This window comes from Sander lucioperca, chromosome 5 (assembly GCF_008315115.2).
Source record: "Sander lucioperca isolate FBNREF2018 chromosome 5, SLUC_FBN_1.2, whole genome shotgun sequence".
Classification (NCBI taxonomy): Eukaryota; Metazoa; Chordata; class Actinopteri; order Perciformes; family Percidae; genus Sander; species Sander lucioperca.
The window spans coordinates 23,737,891-23,759,138 of record NC_050177.1 but is presented as its reverse complement, the minus strand read 5'-3'; the positions used below and the strand labels follow the sequence as shown (position 1 = coordinate 23,759,138).

General features: G+C 40.4%; 1 protein-coding gene across 1 annotated transcript; it reads right to left on the bottom strand.

Moving 5' to 3' along the window:
- Positions 1–8,030: 8,030 nt before the first annotated feature.
- tada2a (transcriptional adaptor 2A) lies at positions 8,031–19,845 on the bottom strand. Its single transcript, XM_031297617.2, has 15 exons — positions 19,682–19,845; positions 19,061–19,167; positions 18,914–18,973; positions 18,734–18,825; positions 17,153–17,310; positions 16,477–16,565; positions 16,169–16,241; positions 16,002–16,065; positions 14,287–14,330; positions 12,110–12,220; positions 11,377–11,448; positions 10,155–10,287; positions 9,836–9,879; positions 9,402–9,481; positions 8,031–8,665 (listed from the first exon to the last, which is right to left on the bottom strand). Exons 1-15 carry the CDS (start codon positions 19,704–19,706, stop codon positions 8,480–8,482), a joined length of 1,338 nt encoding a protein of 445 aa, XP_031153477.1. The 5' UTR covers positions 19,707–19,845; the 3' UTR covers positions 8,031–8,479.
- Positions 19,846–21,248: the final 1,403 nt, after the last annotated feature.

Here is a 21,248-nt window from a genome sequence, read left to right as displayed (position 1 = left end):
GCCCCACAGTACATCCTGGACCTTTTGAAGCCGTATTTCTCTGGCCGGACTCTTCGGTCCTCTGGCCAGAACTTGCTTGTAGTCCCTAGGACTCGTTATAAGACCCGAGGGGACCTCTCTTTTCAGTCTGTTGCTCCCAGACTGTGGAACGCCCTGCCCCTGTCCATGCGTCTGGCAGACTCTGTTGTCTCTTTTAAAAAGGATCTGAAAACATGTTTATTTAGGAAAGCCTTTGGTTGATGGGTTTTCACTAGTGTCACTTTAATTTTACATATGTATATACATTTTATATTGTTTGTTTTACCTATTCTTTTGTACAGCACTTTGTGATTTTATCTGTGAAAAGCGCTTTATAAATAAATTTTACTTACTTACTTACTTACTTACTTACTTAATGGCAACTCATTCAGAATACGATCTCATATTGTAATAAAATAGTTCACCGAAACGTGTTTCTGAAAACATTTTAAGAAAGAAATAGGCCGTGCAGTTGCTGAATCTGTCTTCATTTCAGATCAACAAAGGTCAGTTTAAAAGATTTTTGTCAGATTTTGAGAGGCTTAGTCACGCTCATCCCGCTTGCCATTTCCGGGTGAGTCCCAACTGCCCTGTCTCTGACTGAGCATGTCAGGTCGGCCAAAATGAAGGCCGATAGCTCCTCCAACGGACGACGGCACGAACACACCGAACAGACTCGAGTCACCGACCTCGCCAGACTGTCCAACGGCTGATTATCGGCCCGGTGTGTAACTGCTATAAAGCTGCAGTCAGACCAAATGTTCTCATGTGGTGTGGCAGAAAGGACAGGGGACAGAAAACAATTTGGGTAGAGCGGTTAAACATCGACAGAAGCAGTCCACAAAGTTGTAAATTAAACTGCTTTTTATTAAATATTTTACTGTCATTAACCTCTGTCACTGTCCTTTACACTCTGCAGCCAAACGGCATGCTTTCCATCTCTGCTGCTTGGATTATCATAAATGAATGAGAAGCAAAATCCCATCTGAATGTCCATCACATGTTCTAAACATCCACAACTCCAGATTACCATTGTAAGATTAACACATTCTCAGTAAGTTTCCAATTTTTCCAATTTGTTTTCCAATTGTATTTTATTTACTAAGTTTTCTTTTCTTAATGAAATGACTGAAGATAGGTGAGTGACTATACGCACGTTTGAGACAACAATCACCTTCCATACAGGCAATTCTGCTTCTCTTCTTTCTCTCTGGCATTAATTACTCCTCATACAGAGGTGGTGGGGGGATCAGGCACCTCCCCAGAGCACAATGCTGAAAACTATTGGTGAGATGCAACTACAGAACAAACAAACCTCTTGTCTCAAGTAGAAGAATCATCAAAGCCTGACTGAAATGCAATTTTGATGGCTCTTTCTAAACAAGACACTGTTTGATTTCCTCAGAATGCTTGTGATGCTTTTTCTCAGAAGTTATTGGAAAATAGTCTCTAAAAGTAAGCCTATCAGCAGGGCGTAGCCAGTATTTTAGAAATACAGAGGTCATTTTACATCTAAACGTTGTTTCAAAGCATTCTCTAATTCTGGTGGTTAATACCAAATCCCTTTTCAGTTATTTAGTTTTTTGACTTAAAACTGCCTTATACACATCCAAACCAGCCTTAAAAAATCCCACAACATGATATCATGTCAATAGACCGCCAAATTCCCAGAAATATTACCGAGGACATGATCTTGGTGTCGTTAATAATACAGCCCTGCTTATCAATCAGATTATTCTTTAACCATGCATTTATTTTCTGACGGATATATTAACTATGATAGATTGATCTATATGTGGATGGTAAGAATAATTAAGTTTAAAAAATCTATTAACTATCAATGCAGATTTACAGTATCACTCTAACATAAATCCAACTGCTTGCTATGGGTCCTGTGTGTGCATTTGTGCATTTTGGGCCTATGTGTGTGTGTAAAATGAACAAAGTAATTATTCTTCTTGTAGTTATTGAAAACATGTTCTCAAAGGGCATCACAGGCTGCAGCGTGCAAGCCAACTCCCTGGCGTCTTATTTAGCTTTAAGACACCAAACCTCACTGACACTGATGTGTTATATTTGCTACTAAAAATGTGTTCTTTTTCTTAAACCTAACACCTTCTAGTACACACATGTGACTGGTGAGAACACATATACAGTAGCTTCACATGCAACTGTTTATTTGAATGCCTGCAGAGGCTTCTGTGATCATGTTGCAGGTCTTGAACTTATAAAAACCAGAGAGCAAACTCAGAGTTGGAAATGCAATATGTACGATCACACCCCACAGTGGCTCAGGCAATGTTTCCATTTCAGTAGGAATCTAATTGTTTTACGCACACACAAATGCACACATTACCAGTTTAAATGTTGCCCTGGCACTGTAGGCAACAGGTGGAAATGGAAAACAAATACACTGTCTGTTCTTTAGGTCTGTTATTTTAAATCTCATTATGCCCAGCCCTGGAGGAAACAGCTTGATATCCTCGCAGAGCTCGAGTCTCGTGGACGTTTCGACCATCTATATGGCAGCAACTCTGAGACCTTTAAGACTGCAGCAGGGCTCTCTGTGCAGCCCTTCGTGAATATCTCCATGTACAAAACCATAATTAGACATGCCTTCCAAAGTCAATCCTATTTCAAAGGGCTCCTGGGGGAGATATTACTCCATCCATAAACCCATGGTCCCTGCCTCAGAGTCATTCCTAATTACATTGCAAATTCAATCAACTGGAAACAAACAGCAGTAGTACCAGGCGGCGCAAACTGGTGCAAGGGTGACTGTTTCTGCACTATGAAGGAAAAAACAGAGACAGTCGTTGACACTGATTTCCACCACGTACTTGAAATGCGATGCATAAGACATAAGAGATCATGTTGATTGAAATTCAATGTTTAAAGAGACGAGGAACTGGTGACACAAAATATCTGTGAATGGAATGAACAAGAAGTAAAAAAAAAGGAAAGGTAGATGTTTGAATTTGTGACCTTGAATTTGAACAGTGTAATGTAAAATGGATAGAGAGATGGATAGAGATAGAGCTGCAGGCTGGAGAGACAAAGACTGGGGTTCAGAGTGAAATGTCAGATGAGTCAGAGGCATTCTGGGAAGACGCTCCTGCTTAATATGGCTGCCATGGAGGCTGAAAATTTACAATGACACCATCACCGTAATAACAAGCACCTGCAGCCACGTTCTGAAGGAGCTGTCTGCACTGAACGAAGCAGGTAGTGACATTGATTAACCCTGACTGCCTGTAACACAAGATAAGTGATGGGTTTGACATTGCAGAGGGTGCCACAGTGATTCAACCGTATAAATCCTTTGCACATCTCTCAAACGTATACAGACACTCAATAACCTGTGATGTTCAGTTATGGCACTTCTGAGAGGCAGCGGAGATCGGTCAATCCACGTAGTAAATTATGAGCACATTCAGGCTGCTAAAAACAAATCATTCAGGGAGAAATATTGGCACAAACTGAGAGTTCAAGCCTTAGCAGATTATCAGAGTGTTGATGAATGATTATAGCTGAGAAAGTAAACCCTGTAAATCTCCAAGATGACCCCAGCTGGCTTGTAACACTAGAGGTGTTTATTTCAGTCTGTACTGATGTGTGTGACAGACGGGCTGAGCGGTGGTAAGATGAGGAGAATGGAAAGTGTTTTGTGGTCAGCAGTGGTGGAGATGCTAGACCAGGCGTGCAGGAGGGAGGAGGGAGGAGGGGAAAAGGGGGAGTGGGACGGGGGTCTAAATAAAGTCGCTGCTGATCCCACAGGTGCCTCCATGGCTCCAGCTGTGACGTCGGTAAATACACAAGGGATCTAAGTGTTTGCTGTGGCAACATGTGAGAGCAGCAAGGTGGCTAAGCACAGCATGGAGCCTCCCCGTCGCTCTGATCCGTGCTGCTCTGACATCACACAAACACATTTGCTGCCGTGCAAAAAAGGAACGAGACCTGAGATGCCTCACACACACATACTGTTACCATCCATCCATGCACGAAGAAGAAAATACACAGTGGAGGTATCTTTTCATTCTTCCATGACAGTGAGAAAAAGAACGTGCGCAGATGGGTGGGGGGTGAGGGGAGGCTCTGCTGGTTAGTCACGACTCCTCTGCCCAGCAAATGAGCATGAGCAACAGGGCGAATGTCTGCCCCCTGCCTCCCTCCTCCCCACCGCCGTTCCTTCTCCCAGACTTCATTATGGCACAGACCTGGTTGCCAAGGGAACCTCTTGTGTTGATGGGTTCACCTCTCTGTTAATTACTACCGAGCAATAATGGCAAACTAAAGCAGGGCGGGTGGCTTGTATAGAGTGTGTCCTTTGAAAAGAGGGTTTCAACAACACTGAGCAAAGATGTGGGAGAATAGCAGCAAAGTTAAAAATCAATAAGGCACCAGCAGAGGAGAATCTCTAAAACCAGCGGATCGTTTTTTTTCAGGACATGTTGTGTGTTGTTTTTAATTTCCCAAAACACAGTAGCCTATATTTACTGTTCTAATGAAAAGAAACATATCCATGACTATGAAAGGATATGTTTATCTCAATACTGTAACTTTGCAAATCAATAATAGAGATACAATTGACAGCAAATGAACATTTCTTAATGGAGATCACATCATTTCCTCTGGATCTTGTTTGCTATGTGTTCTATAGGATAACAAAAATAATCACATGATGGGAAATAATTCATCCTGATTAACTCATGTGATCCTGATTATCTTTCCTTTTATTTACTCTTGATAAAAATATGTAACTAAGAGGATATACAACTACTATTACTTAGTACTAAGAGCACACATACTACTAATAATAAAAGTAACAAAACCTAAATAATACCAAAACAAATACTAACAAACACATTATTACCATTTCTTCTCGTAACAGTTGAGCTCCCCCTGCCTATTTACAATTATAAAACAATGGCAAGCACACAAAAAGCAAAAAAAGTCAAACTTTGATTTGTCTTCACATAACGACAAAATGTTTGTTGTTGTTGCCAATAGCGGAACAGTTCTTAAGATAAGAGGGGTTTATCTTCTTAAATCAACAAGTATTATTGTTTCTAGGGACATAAACACCCACAAGACAAGACAAAACCAAAATAAAAGCATCATATCCTCCATATCATTACAAAAACAACATTTTCTAAACCCTATCTGAAAAGAATTTGTCTTGTTTATGATTGTTTTAATTGAAATTGATGTAATAATGAAATTATGTAAAATAATGAAACCTGATGCAGATTATTGTTCATTTACATTATCCTATCCATCATTCCTGTGAAATGTGTTGATTTTAAACTGTCTGAATGAGTCTTTCTCTCCGTATGTGATGTTTATAAGATCAACACATATACACTATTCTCCTCCCAATGGAAGTCAGCATCAATTTACCTAGAGCAAAGTGAGAAGGAGAGTGTGTGGGTGGGTTGAGAAATGTTGCATCTGTGCACACATGCAGAGTGTTGACACTAACATCTGCTCCATCTGCTGCCCCTGCCACTACAGCACAGACTCAGTGACAGAGAGGGCCATGGCACAACATGTGCTGGGTGAAGCAAGTGAGGAGTCTGCTCAGCTTGACTGCCAATAGATGACACATTCTGTATGGTGAACAAATATGTGATCAGTGCAGTGTAAAAAAAAAAAAAAAAAAAGGGTAATACACTCGTGACTTGATCGTCTTCTATTTCACTGGACTTGATGAAAGTCTGACCCCCGCCCGTCATCTGCTGGTGTCTGCATTCACATCCCTCTCTTTGAGTCAGAGGAGATACAAAGCGAGTCACAGACTGAGACACTCACAGACTGAGACACACACGTCCTTGGAGAAAGAAATAAAACTGTCGACACTAATATAACACTCAGCTCAGCTTGGCCTCCGCAGCGGAAGAAGCTGTTGGAGAAAAAATATCTCAAGCAAGAGCTTGGGCAAACCGTATATTGAGCTGGAGTCACAATACGCTGCATGTAATAATCACAAATAGACTGAATTTTGAAAATAACATTAAATCTGGACAATGATTGGGTAGATCAAGGTAAAAAGCAAATTGATTTAAAAAACAATATAAATCTGATTGTGATTGCTCAAATGCAACACGACTATATAACAAACTACTACAGTATGAGTGAATATGTCAATGCGGTCAGTCCACTGCGACATCACAATTGGATGTGGTCGGCACACTGACATCACTATTGGATGGCTGCTGTGTATGTATGTATGTGACCGGATGCCTTTATAATTTTCTTCGTGAATATTTTATGACGACCCTGATGAGGACCACAACCCGAAATGTGTAGGTCTCACCATAAAGTGTTGCTAGTTTGACGCTTTAAAACGTTTTTTCCATCTTTCTTTTCCATGACATTGCAAGTAAGTTAAGCTGTGCCAGAAACCGAGGACAGTGTCTGGGAGTCACAGGACAGTGTACAGGACAGTGTCTGACTGTCCCGGGACAGTCATGGGAGTCACAGGACAGTGTCTGGGAGTCACAGGACAGTGTCTGACTGTCCCCAGACAGTCATGGGAGTCACAGGACAGTGTACAGGACAGTGTCTGACTGTCCCGGGACAGTCATGGGAGTCACAGGAAAGTGTCTGACTGTCCCGGGACACTCCTCAGGACACTACTAACAGGACAGGACAGTTTTTGCTGCCACTGCTGCTGGAGAAACCCCCACTCTACTATAAAATGGGCTGCAACACGTAATCAAGGAAGATGCAGTTATTGTATTATATATTAATATATAATACATTATTTTATATATTATTTTTTTTAAACAGCATGGTGGCTTCATCATCATAGTGCTATGGATGACTTCTCAGTCAGTGTGTTTGTGTTTGTGAGTTTGTTATGTAGTGCCTCACTTTTGAATCCAGAATATTCGGGTCACATTTGTTCATCTGCTTTCACCGTAGACCAAACATCAACTGCCGCTATTTGCAGCCATGAGAGCTCAAGCTTTAAACAGAAAATAAAAAGGGAGAGAGGATAGATCAAAGCCTAGGTTGTTGAGGCTGGCTGGAGCTTGAGTCTCGGGTAAAGATGTCAAGTATGACATGAGGAAAATTGTATCCTGTGAAATGAGCAGAAGTGAAAGGTCTTCTCCTTCACATCCTCTTAAATAAAGATCCAATCCCTGCATTTCAGTATTTCTGCTCAGACGCTCCTCCACGGTCACATCGCCCTTATCATTGAAGGTTGAACCTGCCGTTCTAATCAGGCTGTTAGCTGAGGTTGATGCGGCAGCTGCTCTCTGCTCAGATAAGCCTGTCGGAGGCTGGTGGCCTCCTGCTGTGGTTAGATTTATCACAGTTCTCTCACGTCACACGTGGCAAACATGTCCACAGATGGATATGGAAAGGATCGATGCCAATAACTGTCTTGTGTCACTGTGGAGCATCACTCAAAAATGCTGACAAAACTATTAGCTCAGCATTGATCAGGCTGAATTTTATGACTCTACAATGATACCTTTATATTATCCATCATCTGGAAACATGAAGTGGTCATTCATAGACAGGAATCTGTGATAATTTACTTTATACAACTTTATATTGAGTTTAAAACTGTCGTTAGAGCTACAGAGGATCAAAATACTATGAGTTCATGAAGTCATTTGTCTGGTGTCAAGACTGATCCATATCCATTGACTCTCCTGCTTATTGTATCTGCCTTTAAACACTTAATTTTACAGGTTTGCAATTTCCCAATAATATTCTAGGAAGTTTCTTAAAATAACTTTTTGTTCGCCACTAGTTGCAAGAAAATAGAGACAAGGATACTTTTAATTAGTTAGAGCAGTTGTTGATTACTATAAACATTATGTTGAATGAACTGCTCCCGTAAATATTAATTTATTATTGAAAACTTTATCCTCTGTATAGTTGAATTTTATGTTTGCCCGTAGATTTTTTTTTAATTTGCATTTTGAGGTGAGCACTGGCTAAAATAGTCTCTCGTTGGACTATTAATTAACTGGAATGAATGAATTCAAACACGGTCTCCTTTTCCCTTTTAAATTAGTGCAAAACTACACTTTCCACAAAATGTGCTATGAATTCACATATATTTATATCTAGTTAATCTTAGGTCAATTACATGACCTGTGAAATAAAGGGTTCCCAGACATTTCAGTCCAAGTAGGGCCGATTCTGCACAAGATAAAATATCAACATACACTTTAAATTGTTTTTTCATAAACATTTTATGACAGGAGAAATAAATACATCCTCATTTTAATATGAGACCCTGTTCTTCTGACAGAGAATTATACAAAGACATTTGCCATTTTAATACATTATAGACTCAAACACACAAACAGACCTCGTTACAAAATTGCAAATTGCAAAAGCAGCAGCAACAAAACACAAGGTTACAATGTTACAAGATTAGAAAAAAAATGAACCTCTAACCAAAATCCAATCTCCACTTTGGTCAAATCAAACGCTCCTAGGCCTTAGTGATGTAGCCCTCCTTAATTAGGAAATCATAGATTTTGCGTGTCTTGTTGACGTCGATCTTGATCAGCGCTCGGGCTTGCGCCAGCCGCAGCCCTCCCTGCCGTCGGCACTCATTTAGCAAGGCTTGCTTATATTCCAGGTAGGCCCCTGGCACCAGCCGCACAACCTGGCATAACTACAAGCACAAAACAAGTACAAGGGTTAGTAAGAGCCATTAAAAAAACATACAATGTCTTATTAAAGAGCTCAGTATGCTTCAAACAAAGAGCTTGTACAGCATTTGAAACCCTGGTAGAATAGCAGGAGGTTGAGACCACCAACTTCTGCAACTTTCTGAATCTGACAATCACGCCCACTTTATGCAGCAATTAGCCAGGTGTGTGGAGGTGTCAATGCCGGTCTGTCAGTCGGTCCACCACCTTGGCCTAGACTGACATATCTCAACAAATATTGGATGGATCGTCATGACGTTTTGTATTGATATTCACTATCGCCAGATTAATATTGAATCCTACTGATTTTGGTGATGCTCTGACTTTTCATTTAGCGCCACCAGCAGGTTAAATTTGTCCAATACTCTGGTTTCCGCATGCTCAACATCATACCTGTTATATACCAGCATGATAGCATTGTAACTGTAATTATGTTAGCATACTGTTGTTAGCATTTTGCTAAAAGCCGCTGGAATGGATACCTGAAACAGCGCAGCTCTCCAGATATTTTTGTGGCTTGTGTAAATCCCACCTGCCATTTTTTACTGCTGCTTTTAAGAGGCAAGGGTTTCCCATGCTTAACCGAATGTGACCTTAGATAATACAAAATAATAAATGTCTCAACCTATTTTTTTTAATCATTTGCACACTGAGGTCTTTCTGTATGACCCTTTAGGCACAGATAAGAGAGAGATGTACCTCTTTCTCCCGCTCGTTGAGCTTCTCTGTCCCTGGAAGCCCAGTCAGGTTGAGAGGAGGGGCGCTCCGCCTACCTGTCGCTGTGGAGCAGAAATTCAACAACAGTCAAACAGACATGCAGAATCCCAGTGTTGGTCTACACTTCAAAAAACATAATAGCAGGCTGACAACATGCAGTTAATTGTTTTGCTTGGAGGAGACAGGGGAACAAATATTTACGGTGTGCAAATTGTGTTAATATAGCCGTGTGGGTCCCATTTGTGCTCTAGAGGTTAAGGCAGCTAATTTCAAAGAGAAAAACAGCAAGATGAAAATATGCATGTAGGGGCCTATTTTCCGAGTGTATTTATGGAGGAGCGTCTGCATTAATGTGACTGTGCCAATGCCAAGGTAACAGAGAGGAGGGAGTATAAAGGCGGAGAGAAGCTTCGTACCTGACACTGTGATTGTTGTGACAGCTGGAGTGATGCCAGCATCTCTGTAATCATAAAGACAAGTGTCACACACACACACACAAAATTGCATTCAAGATTTTTCAAGGTGAAATAATTAGAGGAACTTGGAAACCACCCAAAGAAAATGCCAGCGACACATTAAAAAGACTAAAAATATTGAAGAGATGGAGGTTGAAGTGGAATGCACAGTAACATGAGCGTCGGCTCTAGTCGTCTCTGTGACGGAGGTCAGGGTCGCGGGGAGTGCGACTTCACCAGCCCCTCTATTACACGCTGGATAACACGCAGTAAGCCTCACATTGCAGCTTGTTTGCTGAGCCACTGCTGGCAGGCTCTGCCATCCTGGATGTACTGCAGCACGTCACACAACATGGTCCGCTTCCTCCGCTCCTCCTCCCGCATCCGCTTCACCCGCTCATACACCTTGGCACCTGGAAGTTGGTTACAGAGAGAGGTCAGCAGAGACATCACATGACAAGGATTATAAAAAAGTATGTTGTGTCAAATGGGTTCTGGGTAGTGACTAATGTCTAATTCCAATTAGATGGTTCAGCTCAACTCGACTCACATTGCTTTTCTCTTTTTGTTTTCCACTACGCCCTCAGTGTAGGTCCGGATTCTCACCTGATTGAAATATCGCTGCGGCCAGAATCTGCCATGACATCATCTTCAATGCGACACTCGCTGGATCCTTTTATCGACAATTGAACAGAGAAACGTCTGCATTTTGTCAATTGTACAGTGTAGTGTACGGCGTAGTTTTGTAGGCTGCCATTTTTTTTTTATCTGTGTCGGGTGAATACAAAAATTGTGGATGCTATTGACGTAGCTTGGCTATTTTAAAATAGGGGGGTTATGCAGAAAGTTCCGTGTCACACTAGTCACGCTTCTCTCTGGCCAATCAGTGGTCTGCCCTATTTTAATACCTTCTAGTATTGGCTCAGCTCGCTTGTACCTTCGACTGAGGTGGTATCAAAAAGTACCAGGTACAATCCACAACTTTTGCAATTTTTTTTTTTTTTTTTTTTTTTTTTACACACAATGGAAAACCAAAAAAGAGCAAGTTGAGTCGAGTTGAGTAGAGCCAGGCCGTACTATGCAGTGGAAATGCAGCATAATGCTCTAAAAGTGATGATGGGCAGTTTCCAGGTGGGACAACTTTGTTTTTAATGCATTGGTAAGGCTTAATGTACTGAATCAATCATTATGTAAAAGGGAATATTCAAGTCTTTTAATAATTCTGAAATCAATTCTCTGAGTGTAGCTGATATTGCAACTCAATAAAATATTCAGTTCCTTTGTGTGCCATGCATCAACAAAGCCAAACATTATAATTCCTGTGAATGTTCCAAAGACCTGATACACTGTTGCCAATAATAACAATTACTAAATGTAACGCCAAAGTCAAAATAAAGACTTTAGCTCAAATCTGAATATAAATACATTTTCCCTGCTTAGGCATGCAACTTTTAATTAAAGTTTTGTTGAACAGAGGAGTGAAAAAGTCAAACTAGACTCACTGCAGAAAGACTTGATCCCTGCTTTTCTGTACTCCTGCAGCCTGCGGATCTCTCTCCTCAGATCAAACTCTACTGCAAGGATAAGGAGATTAAGGCACATCTGAATGTACTGTTACAAAGACAGCTATCTGAACTCTGTCTCACACAGCCATAGTCCATACAAATTTCTAGCCATCAATATATATTCATACATGTACAGTGTGCATCTATATTGACCAATATAGATACATTTAGAAGAAATGTTTGACATTTTGGGAAGCCTGCTTATTCACATACTCATGGAGTTAAATATAAGAGTGGTATCACTCTTTTCATCTAACGCTCCACCAGAAAACAAAACAAGCGTATTTCCCAAAATGGCGAACCTTTACGTAAAGGTAAAACCATCACCATCATCAAAACTCCAAATGAAAGAATCTTTTTTACACAAGTTTCAGAAACTTGGAGAATCTACAACAAGGAGCATAGAAGCTGTTCAGGAGATCTTACTAAGACACTTCAGGTTGGTGTTTCCTTTAATTTGTCTCCCATTTGTATATACAAATATGGGTATTGACTGAGAAAAGAGAAAAGGGTCTGACATTGCCTTCCCAAAAAAATAAAAAATAACATCCTTTGAGGCCACAATCTTCTAGTAATGTCGAGGCAGTTTGGCAAGAACTGGTTCAATTAATTATCTGTGTTTGGGACTGATTCTCAGAGCCTATCCATGTGTACTCAGCCAGATACTAACGTGCATGACTTCCGATGAATTTGTCATGTTCAATCGGCCCAACCACTCTGGCAAATCGTCTCATGACATCATATAGCTCCTGCACCTCCTTTGGGTAACATCGCTCCAGCACTGGAAGAGACAGAGAGCAGAGAAGTGAGTGGGTAGACGATACAAAGAAATATAACACAGAAATATGAAAGAAAAATCCACCCACATAAATACTTTTACACATCAATGGTTGATGTGATTTTAAGTGCATTTGAGGAAGAAGTGCAGTAATTTAGTTTCCATTTGCCTGATTTCCCCTAAACTGCATTGTCTACTTCATCACCAGCTCTAAATCAACACTGGGTTTATATGCATGTAAATATTACTAGTATATATATTATCATAGCCATTCTGTGGCTGTACTGGTTTATGATCTTGTGAGGCTTGCGTCTGGGGAGTTACAGAATGGATTGCATGAATCTGTACATTTTATTTTACTTAGTATCTTTGCACAATATGCAATGTACATTCAACATATTAAACAGAACCTTACTCCCACTGTAAACTCTGTTGTATATACTGTTTTTGCAGTCTTTAAGCCAATTACTATTTCATATCTGCTAGCTTTAGCTGTTGGTTAGTGCATGCAACTGCTGGCAACAACGCACAGGGCTGGATTATTTTTAAGATTCTCTATTGGTCTTTTTGATATAATGTCTAAGTGGGGGAAAAGGCAAATAATAGAACAGCTAGAACAGTCTGGTAAGTTCATAAAATGACAACGTTACTGTAATGCAGCCTTTAAAACCAGGAAAAGACAACACTTGTGTCCTATTGCGATTTTACGATATCCAAAATTTAAGCCGATATCTAGCCTCATATCGATATAATATCGATATATTGCCAAGCCCTAATTGCAGCCATTTTAGTGTAATTGTTAACCAGAGCCAAGTGTTCTAAAACATTTTTTTGTTTTACTTTTGAAGAGCACAAAAAAAACGAAATGTATTAAACCATCAGATCGATCAAACCCTTAGATTAGTGCCACGGACGTGTATTCAGCACCACTTAATTCATTCTACAAGCATACACACTCTGAAGACCTTGTTGTGTTCGTCTCACAGCATCGCCCGTGTTGCTGAGTAACAGACAAGTGTCAAAGCCAGAGAGGAAAGCTGTTGTGTGGGTGCGAGAGGAGTGCTTGTGTGTGTCCGTCATGTTCCTTCATCAGACTCCTGCATGTGAGTGCTAATGAGCAGCTGCCATCTCAGGCTAAACACATGAAGTCACGCTCTTAAACAAAACAGTGGACGCACAGAAAAATGTCTCTAAGGAGACATCAACACTGGACGTCTGTGTGGTTGCACACAAACACTGACTGCAAACAAGGCAACACAGACTTGAATCACTTAATGTAACAAGCCCTTCCAGGACTTTAGACAGACTGCTGCCCTAAAACAACAACGTTGGTCAATCTGCCTCCAGCACCTACTGAGACGAGACAACACACACACACACACACACACACACACACACACACACTTTGACACACACTTTGACAGTCTCCATGACAACCAGTCTGCAACTGTACAGCTACTCTGAGTTCCCTTTTGTCTGACTGGGGAGATAAGGGAATGCTGCCCCCCCCCAGCATAACTAAGGAGGCTAACTGGAGGCTGGAGAATGCATAAATAAAACAGGAGGGGAGAACACCTTCACTCCCAAACCACAGACAATTTTTCAGAGCAACAAGAAACGATGGGCTGGGTGGTCACACATAGTTAGACAGCCCCTCACCGTCTGACCTCTACTGCAAAAACCCAAGAGATGCAAAGAAATACACGACTGAACTTGCCGAAATCCAACCTTTTACAGGTGGATCAATGAGCAAATCCCCCTGCATTTCAGTCACTATGGCAGCAGTGCTCAGCACACAGGGATCTATTTGCAGTGAAGCCATTATGCCGTGGCACACTCTGGCACACAGACTATTCGCAGCCTTGATCGTAAATATGAGCTCCGTCAATTGCCACACTTCAGCTACCCGAGGGGCCTCAGAGGTTAACGGTGGTTATTACACTGGAGTTGTTTGCATGCATCCATAGAAACGCTCAGCAGCGATTTGGCTGCTTGATATCAGATGCCTTCCTGAGATGCTATGAATACTGCCGCAGCCAAGCCCATATGAGTTTCACAAGAGGACTTACTCTGGAATTTCCGCAGGTTGATCAGTCCGTGGTCTCGGATTACCCTGAAAGAAATGAAGATGCAGATTTATTACTATGCAAATGAATATTCTGATTGCTGTGTTAACATTAAACAATAAAACTGGCATTAGCCATATGCAATTATCTTGGCTGTTACAGTCTATAAAGTCATCATGGCATTGAAAACCCCAATATATATACACATCTGCCTTGTACACAGCAGGTCTGTAGTAGGCTCCCTTTAAAAGTGTACTCTGAGATTCAGGGTTTAGAGGTCAGGGTCTCGCCCAGTGTCAATAGCTTGGAAGCATCTCTGACAAGCTACAAGCTAACAGTTAAAATAAGGTTATGAAAAGAGAAGGGAACTATGGGACTAAGAAAAACACATGCCTCCCAGCCAGACATGCCATTCCACCGGGGAGCACACACTTGTTAAAGTGAATTTAGTGATGGATCCATTACAGTGAGGATTGACTGTGGCTGTCCAAGAATGACAGCTAACAGGCTTAAGGTGGAGGAGATTCTATAGAAAGAGTACCAACTAACTAAAGCCTTTAAATGCCTAATTCTTTATTTTATAGAAAATTTAACATGGCAAAAAAGGGCTGCAACTTTGTCTAACAGTCCAAAACCTATGCTAAATATGTACACTCAGTTGCCACTTTATCAGGTACACTTAGCTAATCATATTGCAGTCCAATAAAACAGTCAATAATTTCCTTCCGTAATGAAGGTTACAATGTTCAGTTTTTGAAGGAGGCGTTGATTCAACTGTATGATCAGATTGGAGACAGTAGTTTGTGGTTTCTGCTGAACTGTAATGTGTTTAACTGACAGGTGTTCCTATTATTTGTCTACCCTTATTGATATAAAGACATTTAGTTGATTATTAGCCTGGGAAAACCGTGACGAACTTCCAGCAAATTTGAGATTTGCTCTGCAAGTCTGTCTGGCCAAGAGCCCATTCAAGCCCATTTCCAATTTTTCCAAATCGAGGCACCAATCACAACCGCTGAGGCGGGCTTTACACGATGGCGATAGCGCAGCAATGTTGAAGTGTCATCACATTCATCGCTCCAATTGGTTTTAGGTCTATCCAATTGTGCCCAGAGGTATTTGAGCGGCGTCCGTTGGTGACGCCCCTTTAGAAATGGGCTGTGAATTAACCTTCCCCAGACCCCCTCTCAGTTACAACTGAGAGGGGGTCTGGTGTCACCCAGGCTAGTCAAATAGTTGCTGATTATTTTTCTTTCGATCAACTAATTGCAAGTCAAATGTACATTAGAGCAACAATGATGTCCTATCAGACACTGTTTTACCCCTGTAAAACTGGGCAAAATGTCACAGTTCACCAGGAGACAGACACATTTTCCCTCATTCAACGTTTGACGAGAGGTTCCCGCAGCTAGTACGTTGCACCTGAATGAGTCCCTGTGGCTTGTAATGAGAAAGCCTGAAAAAAGGCTTAAATGTGCAATAAAATCACTCTGCTGACTCTGTCTGGCACACTCCCAGTCTCCAAGGATTTGTGTCTTTCAAGTGCTTATAAGAATAAGCACTTTAAAAGACACAAATCCTATATCAGCGGGAAATGAGGCCCCAAAAGGGCCAATGTAAACTTATAGTGCCATCTACTGGCAGACAGGGGTCATTACATAAAGCAGAATACATTAACACATTTATTCATCATTTATTGGAGAAAGAAAGGGACCTACTTTTTCCTCCGCTGTCTCTCTTTTAGCCTTGAATGATATATATCAACAACGGAAAGCTTGAGTGCTGAAATCGAACAATACACGAGTAAATGCTCACACCTTCATCTTCCATTTTGTCAATAAAAAACAATAATGATAAAAAGTCTATTTATTAAGACTCTACCCACCACGTAGGATGTCCGAATCATCATCCACAAAGTCGATGTCTTTCAAATCCCACTCTGCATAGTTGTCAAACTCCTAGCAAAACAGTGAAAAGTAAATTTCATATGTTGGTTTGTTTTAAATTCACGTTCACATGTAGCTGATCAATAATAAACAATTCATGAGTGAAAACAAACGATGGGAGCCAACAATTAAGGGCATGAATCACGTTTGAATAACATTTAATCATAAGCCACCTCGTGGCCATTTCATTTTGACAGGCTATGTTAGCACACAGATGATAAAGTAAGGGACGCATGTATCCGCTCACCTCCATGAAGTCCGCTCTGGCAGGCATGTATCCAGCCATATCTCGAGACAGCACAGAGTCAAATGTGGGCCGAGGGGGATCGTCAGTGGCTGTAATATCAGAAATACAGTAGGCGCACAACAAAATGAGCATTTTCTTTGTATTGTGCATAAAAAAAACAAGAAATGAGACACCTGCAAAAGTGTTCCAAGATTTGATTTTCCAATACGTACAGCAGTCATAGGAAATATCGGAAATATAAAGAGTTTTCCTCTCTGCCTCGAGTTTGCCAACTGCTGCGTGAACATGACAGTGGAATGTTTGTTAAGCTCTCAAACGCTGCGACGGATGGAGAGCTGAAGCTCACTGGAATCTGACTTACCAAATGCTTCTGTCCAACTGGTTTCAGGCTTCAAGTTTCATCTCACTTTAGCGTTTTAATGTAAATCTTTGAAAGCCCATAATCAATGCTACTATAGCATTTTAATAATCTGAATACTGTTTCATATTAAAGCAGAAAGGGCTCATGACTGGAAGGTGGCAGCACATAACTAAACCAACTAATATTAAATGTCTGTTGCTAAACTTGTGTGTGAGATGTGAGTACAGAATCACTTTGCTGATTTTGTTGTGTCTTCGTTTTCCTGTAACATTAGTAAAGACAAAAATGAAGAAGGCAGATAATGTGGATACTGACGTTTGAAAGGAATAGCTCCCTCTGCAAAGCGAGAGTCTTTTGTTTTTCGGAGGCTGAGCAAGGTGGAGGAGAAGAGCGGGTTATTGATGAAATTCTTCATATAGTGGCTCTCGCATTCCTCTTTGGTTTTAGTGCGCATCTGATATGCCACATCCTGCCTGCAGGACAAAAATGGTACAAATAAAAATTGTTAGTGTACAATATTTCAAAGTTTACCATGGTATATGACTCAATCCAGCAGGTTGTAAATATTCTGAACACAGTGGTTGTAAAAAACAACTGAGTTATCAAAATAATAATTGTTAAGGCCTTTCACTCAATGTTTCCAAGAATGGAATAAAGCCCACTAAATCATTGTTTTAATGAAAACCCTCCTCTTTGATAAAGCGTATAGTTAGGGAGTGAGGAGATCCAGAAATGCTTGTTACTAACCTAGCTCTGGGGAGTTTACTCCCCGGAGTCCTTATGTTTCTTTTCCTGCCCAGAATATTCCCTTGGATTAGGATGGCACCAAGATCTTGGTAGCAGCTGTCGCCGTGGTCCTGCTTCACCACACCCTGCTACGCTCTACGGTGCCCTGCTGCGTCCTGCTGAACCCGCTACGTCCACCCATGCTCTGCTGTGCCACGCTACATACTGTAACGCCCTGCAGTGCCCTGTTATGACATGAACTACTACGACTACCATTTGTAGTCACTGTTCCATTATATTTGTGACTATTATTGCCACTGATCAGCACATCCCCAACCGGCACCGTCAGACACCGCCTACCAAGAGCCTGGGTCTGACCGAGGTTTCTTCCTAAAAGGGAGTTCTTCCTCGCCACTGTCGCATTAGCCACTGCTAATGCTTTCTCTTGGGGGAATTACTGGAATTGTTGGGTCTTTGTAAATTATAGTGTGGTCTAGACCTACTCTATCTGTAAAGTGTCTCGAGATAACTCTTGTTATGATTTGATACTATAAATAAAATTGAAATTTAATTTTAATCAAAAAGAATATCACACTACACAATTATAGTACTTAAACAGCTGTTTATTTCATGATGAAAGAACACAGAATGTATCATAAATGATACACTGGAACTATTTAGGCCCATTTAAAATCCCTTTATTATGTCCCAAGACATTATCAATAATTAGTTTTCAGCCAGGAGCAACATAATAGCTAGATTTAGAAAATTCATATTTAGGCTTACAAGCCAAACATTTTACATTTAATGTCAGCAAGCATGCAAGTGGTAGTGTAAATAATGAAATATTTCAATTGTATTTCTTTTTTATTAACATTTTCCTACAGGAAACACATAATGATACACAGTATCAGTCATAAATCTCCAAGTCTCCATGTCTAAAAAGGCAACTTAAAAAAACCCCACAGTTGCTCTGCAAATTGGCGTTTAATTACATGAAGAATTGTGGGAAGGAGGAGTGAAGGAGGAACGTAACATAAATCCAGGAATGTGGATTGTTAGGTAAAGATATATTTTACCCTCAACAAGCCTTCTTCACAGCATCAACGTATTTTCAAGACCATCTGAAAAAGAGATTGACTTACAAGCTACAAGTGAAAAAGCACTCACCAGTTTCCAAAGCCACAGTCCATGACTGCTTCCAACAGGGCCATCTCTTCCTGTGCCGTCCATCCAGGCTCCAGCACGGGGAAGTCTGACGTCTTTATTCAAAGTTAAGAGTGAGGATAAATTAACAGGTCAGTGTGTGGTGAGTGTCTGTGTGTGCAAGACAATTTTTATTTGACTTACCATTATTTCATACTTGTGATCACTCTCATGCTTCTTATATTCAAATCCTCTGGTGAAACACTGTAATAAAAACGTTCAATTTCAGTGTCTGGGAATGAACAAGAGCTCTAATAAAATGTCTGTACATTTGTAACATAAGTTACTCACCTGAAGGCAGAGTAAAAAAGGCGAGGGTCCACATTCTGCACACTTGATGTAAGGCTCAGTTAGATACGATGAGCAACCTCTGCATGGTGGCTTATCAAAAGGATCATCTGAAATGGACATGATTAGCGTTTAATCATGGACGACTAACAGGACAAACTATCGTGTGAACATTTGCAGAAATGCAAACACTGATCACTTCCATACTAGACAAGGCTGTCGGTCCAGTCGCCTCTCGGAGCAGCCTGCAGTCAGAGCCAGCAGATGCTCATTTTCGGCTGTAAACAAACCACTGCATATAACGGTAGCCTTAATGCTAGTTTTGCTAACGCTGCTTATGGACGCTTAACGTAGCTAGGTTAGGTTTAACTATCTCAGCTTTATAGTAGGACGTGTCTGAAAGTAATCCAACAATAAGCACACGATATGATGTTTTTCGCAACTACATATATGCAAAGGCTGACAAATGTGCAGTAACGCTGCATATAGCTAGCTAACGCTTGCGGAGCAATGCTAGCTGCAGTGGAGCTAAGGTGGCTAACCACCGATAACTTGAGAAAGGAGCAACTTGTTTAGTGTAAAGCTTCAACGCTTACATTTTACTATAATAATATCGATACTTACTTCCAAAAGATGCCAGACGCTCCATATGACACTGTTTGAACCAAACTAATACCGCAAAGAATGTTTTCTTCTTCTTCTTCTTCTTCTTCTTCGTCTACTTGTCTTCAAGGTTTCCGGTTTAAAGGGAGCTGGCGTGATTCGTGTTGCATTACTGCCATCTTCTGTTCTTTTCTTAATGTAGTCATTATTACAATATGGTCCTCTTTCCACTCCATTTTGAAATAAATGTGAATGGCTTCCCCTTATCTCCTGATCCCAGCGCTTTTGCCACTCTTTATCGATTTTTGCTTGCATTATTTCGAATACTCAGTCACGTTTCAAGTGTATTTATTGTCATATGCACGCACTGCAATTACAAAGAAGCAAGCAGTAGCTTTCTTGGCAATGCCATTCGTTTTCAGGCTCCCTCCAACAATGATCATACAAATGTGTATAAAAAGAAAATCATGCATGTAAAAATGACAATGTAAGACATAAAATACCACAGAAGTTAAATATAGGAATAAAATACTATAGGCTATATAATAAAATAATATATATTTGTGATAAACAGGTGTACAGTAATTGCAAAATATATATACAACTGTAGTACATGTATATGTGCAATGAGAACCAGAGGCAGTAACAAACATAGTGTAGCCTATACAGTATATATGGAGATGTAAACAGGTTAAAGGTAAAGTGACATCTTCACTATGTATCAGTGCGGTGTGAGTGTTCAAGATGCACCTGACTTAATTCTGAACAGAGGAGAGACACTATACACTAGAACTTTGTTTGGTTTGACTTGTTCAACCCATTCTAAAGCCATCAAAATGACAAACAACTCAACAGTGTACATCCTTAAGGAATTTGAAGTTTGTTTGTATATTTCAACTCTGATAATCAGTTATTGGATAGTTGGACCCATCAGTATTAATCTGTGTATCTTTATATTTACATTTCTTAACTAAATCTCACTTACTAAATCTACACTTTTTCACACATTTTCATTGAAGAAATAAAATGCTGGTGGTCATTCTCCATTCTACCACAAGGTGTTGATTGTGCACCATTTTTGTTAAGAAAACAATAAACGCCTTGCAAGTCTCTCTCTGTCTTTCTCTGAGCACAAACCACCACCTGTGCCTTGTACAGGCCAGTATGTTTTAGGTTGGATAACTCCACCCCATTACAGAATGACTTGCCCTGAAAACAGCTCACTCTAATGCAATAAATATCTGATATTTATATACATAAAACTGCAACTCTATACATAAAACTGCAACTCTGCATGCCTCAAAACCATTAAACATAAGTAAGAAAGTATGTTTTTTGTGTGATTTGGATGAAAATTCAGTAGAGATGTGACATTAGCAGCTAGCTGGAAACGTTCTCACATGACAGAGTAATGATAATGTTAAACTATAGGTCACTACAGATAACTTTACAACCAAAGGTGCAAATTGACATGACATCACATTTAGGGGGGAATTATATCTCTCTGACTTTCAAATTTGATTAAATTGATGCCAAAAAATGCGTAATGTACCATTTATTTCAGCAAATACATATAAAATTAAAGCTG

Bases quoted from the DNA above. Each gene is read 5' to 3' on its own strand.
- tada2a (XM_031297617.2), bottom strand. From the start codon at position 19,706: ATGGAGCGTCTGGCATCTTTTGGAA. The intron at 11,449-12,109 runs GTTAGTATCTGG...TTATCCTTGCAG, and splicing joins ATTCATCGGAAGTCATGCAC to TAGAGTTTGATCTGAGGAGA. The intron at 10,288-11,376 runs GTGAGTCTAGTT...ACCAACTTCCAG, and splicing joins AGGGATCAAGTCTTTCTGCA to GTGCCAAGGTGTATGAGCGG.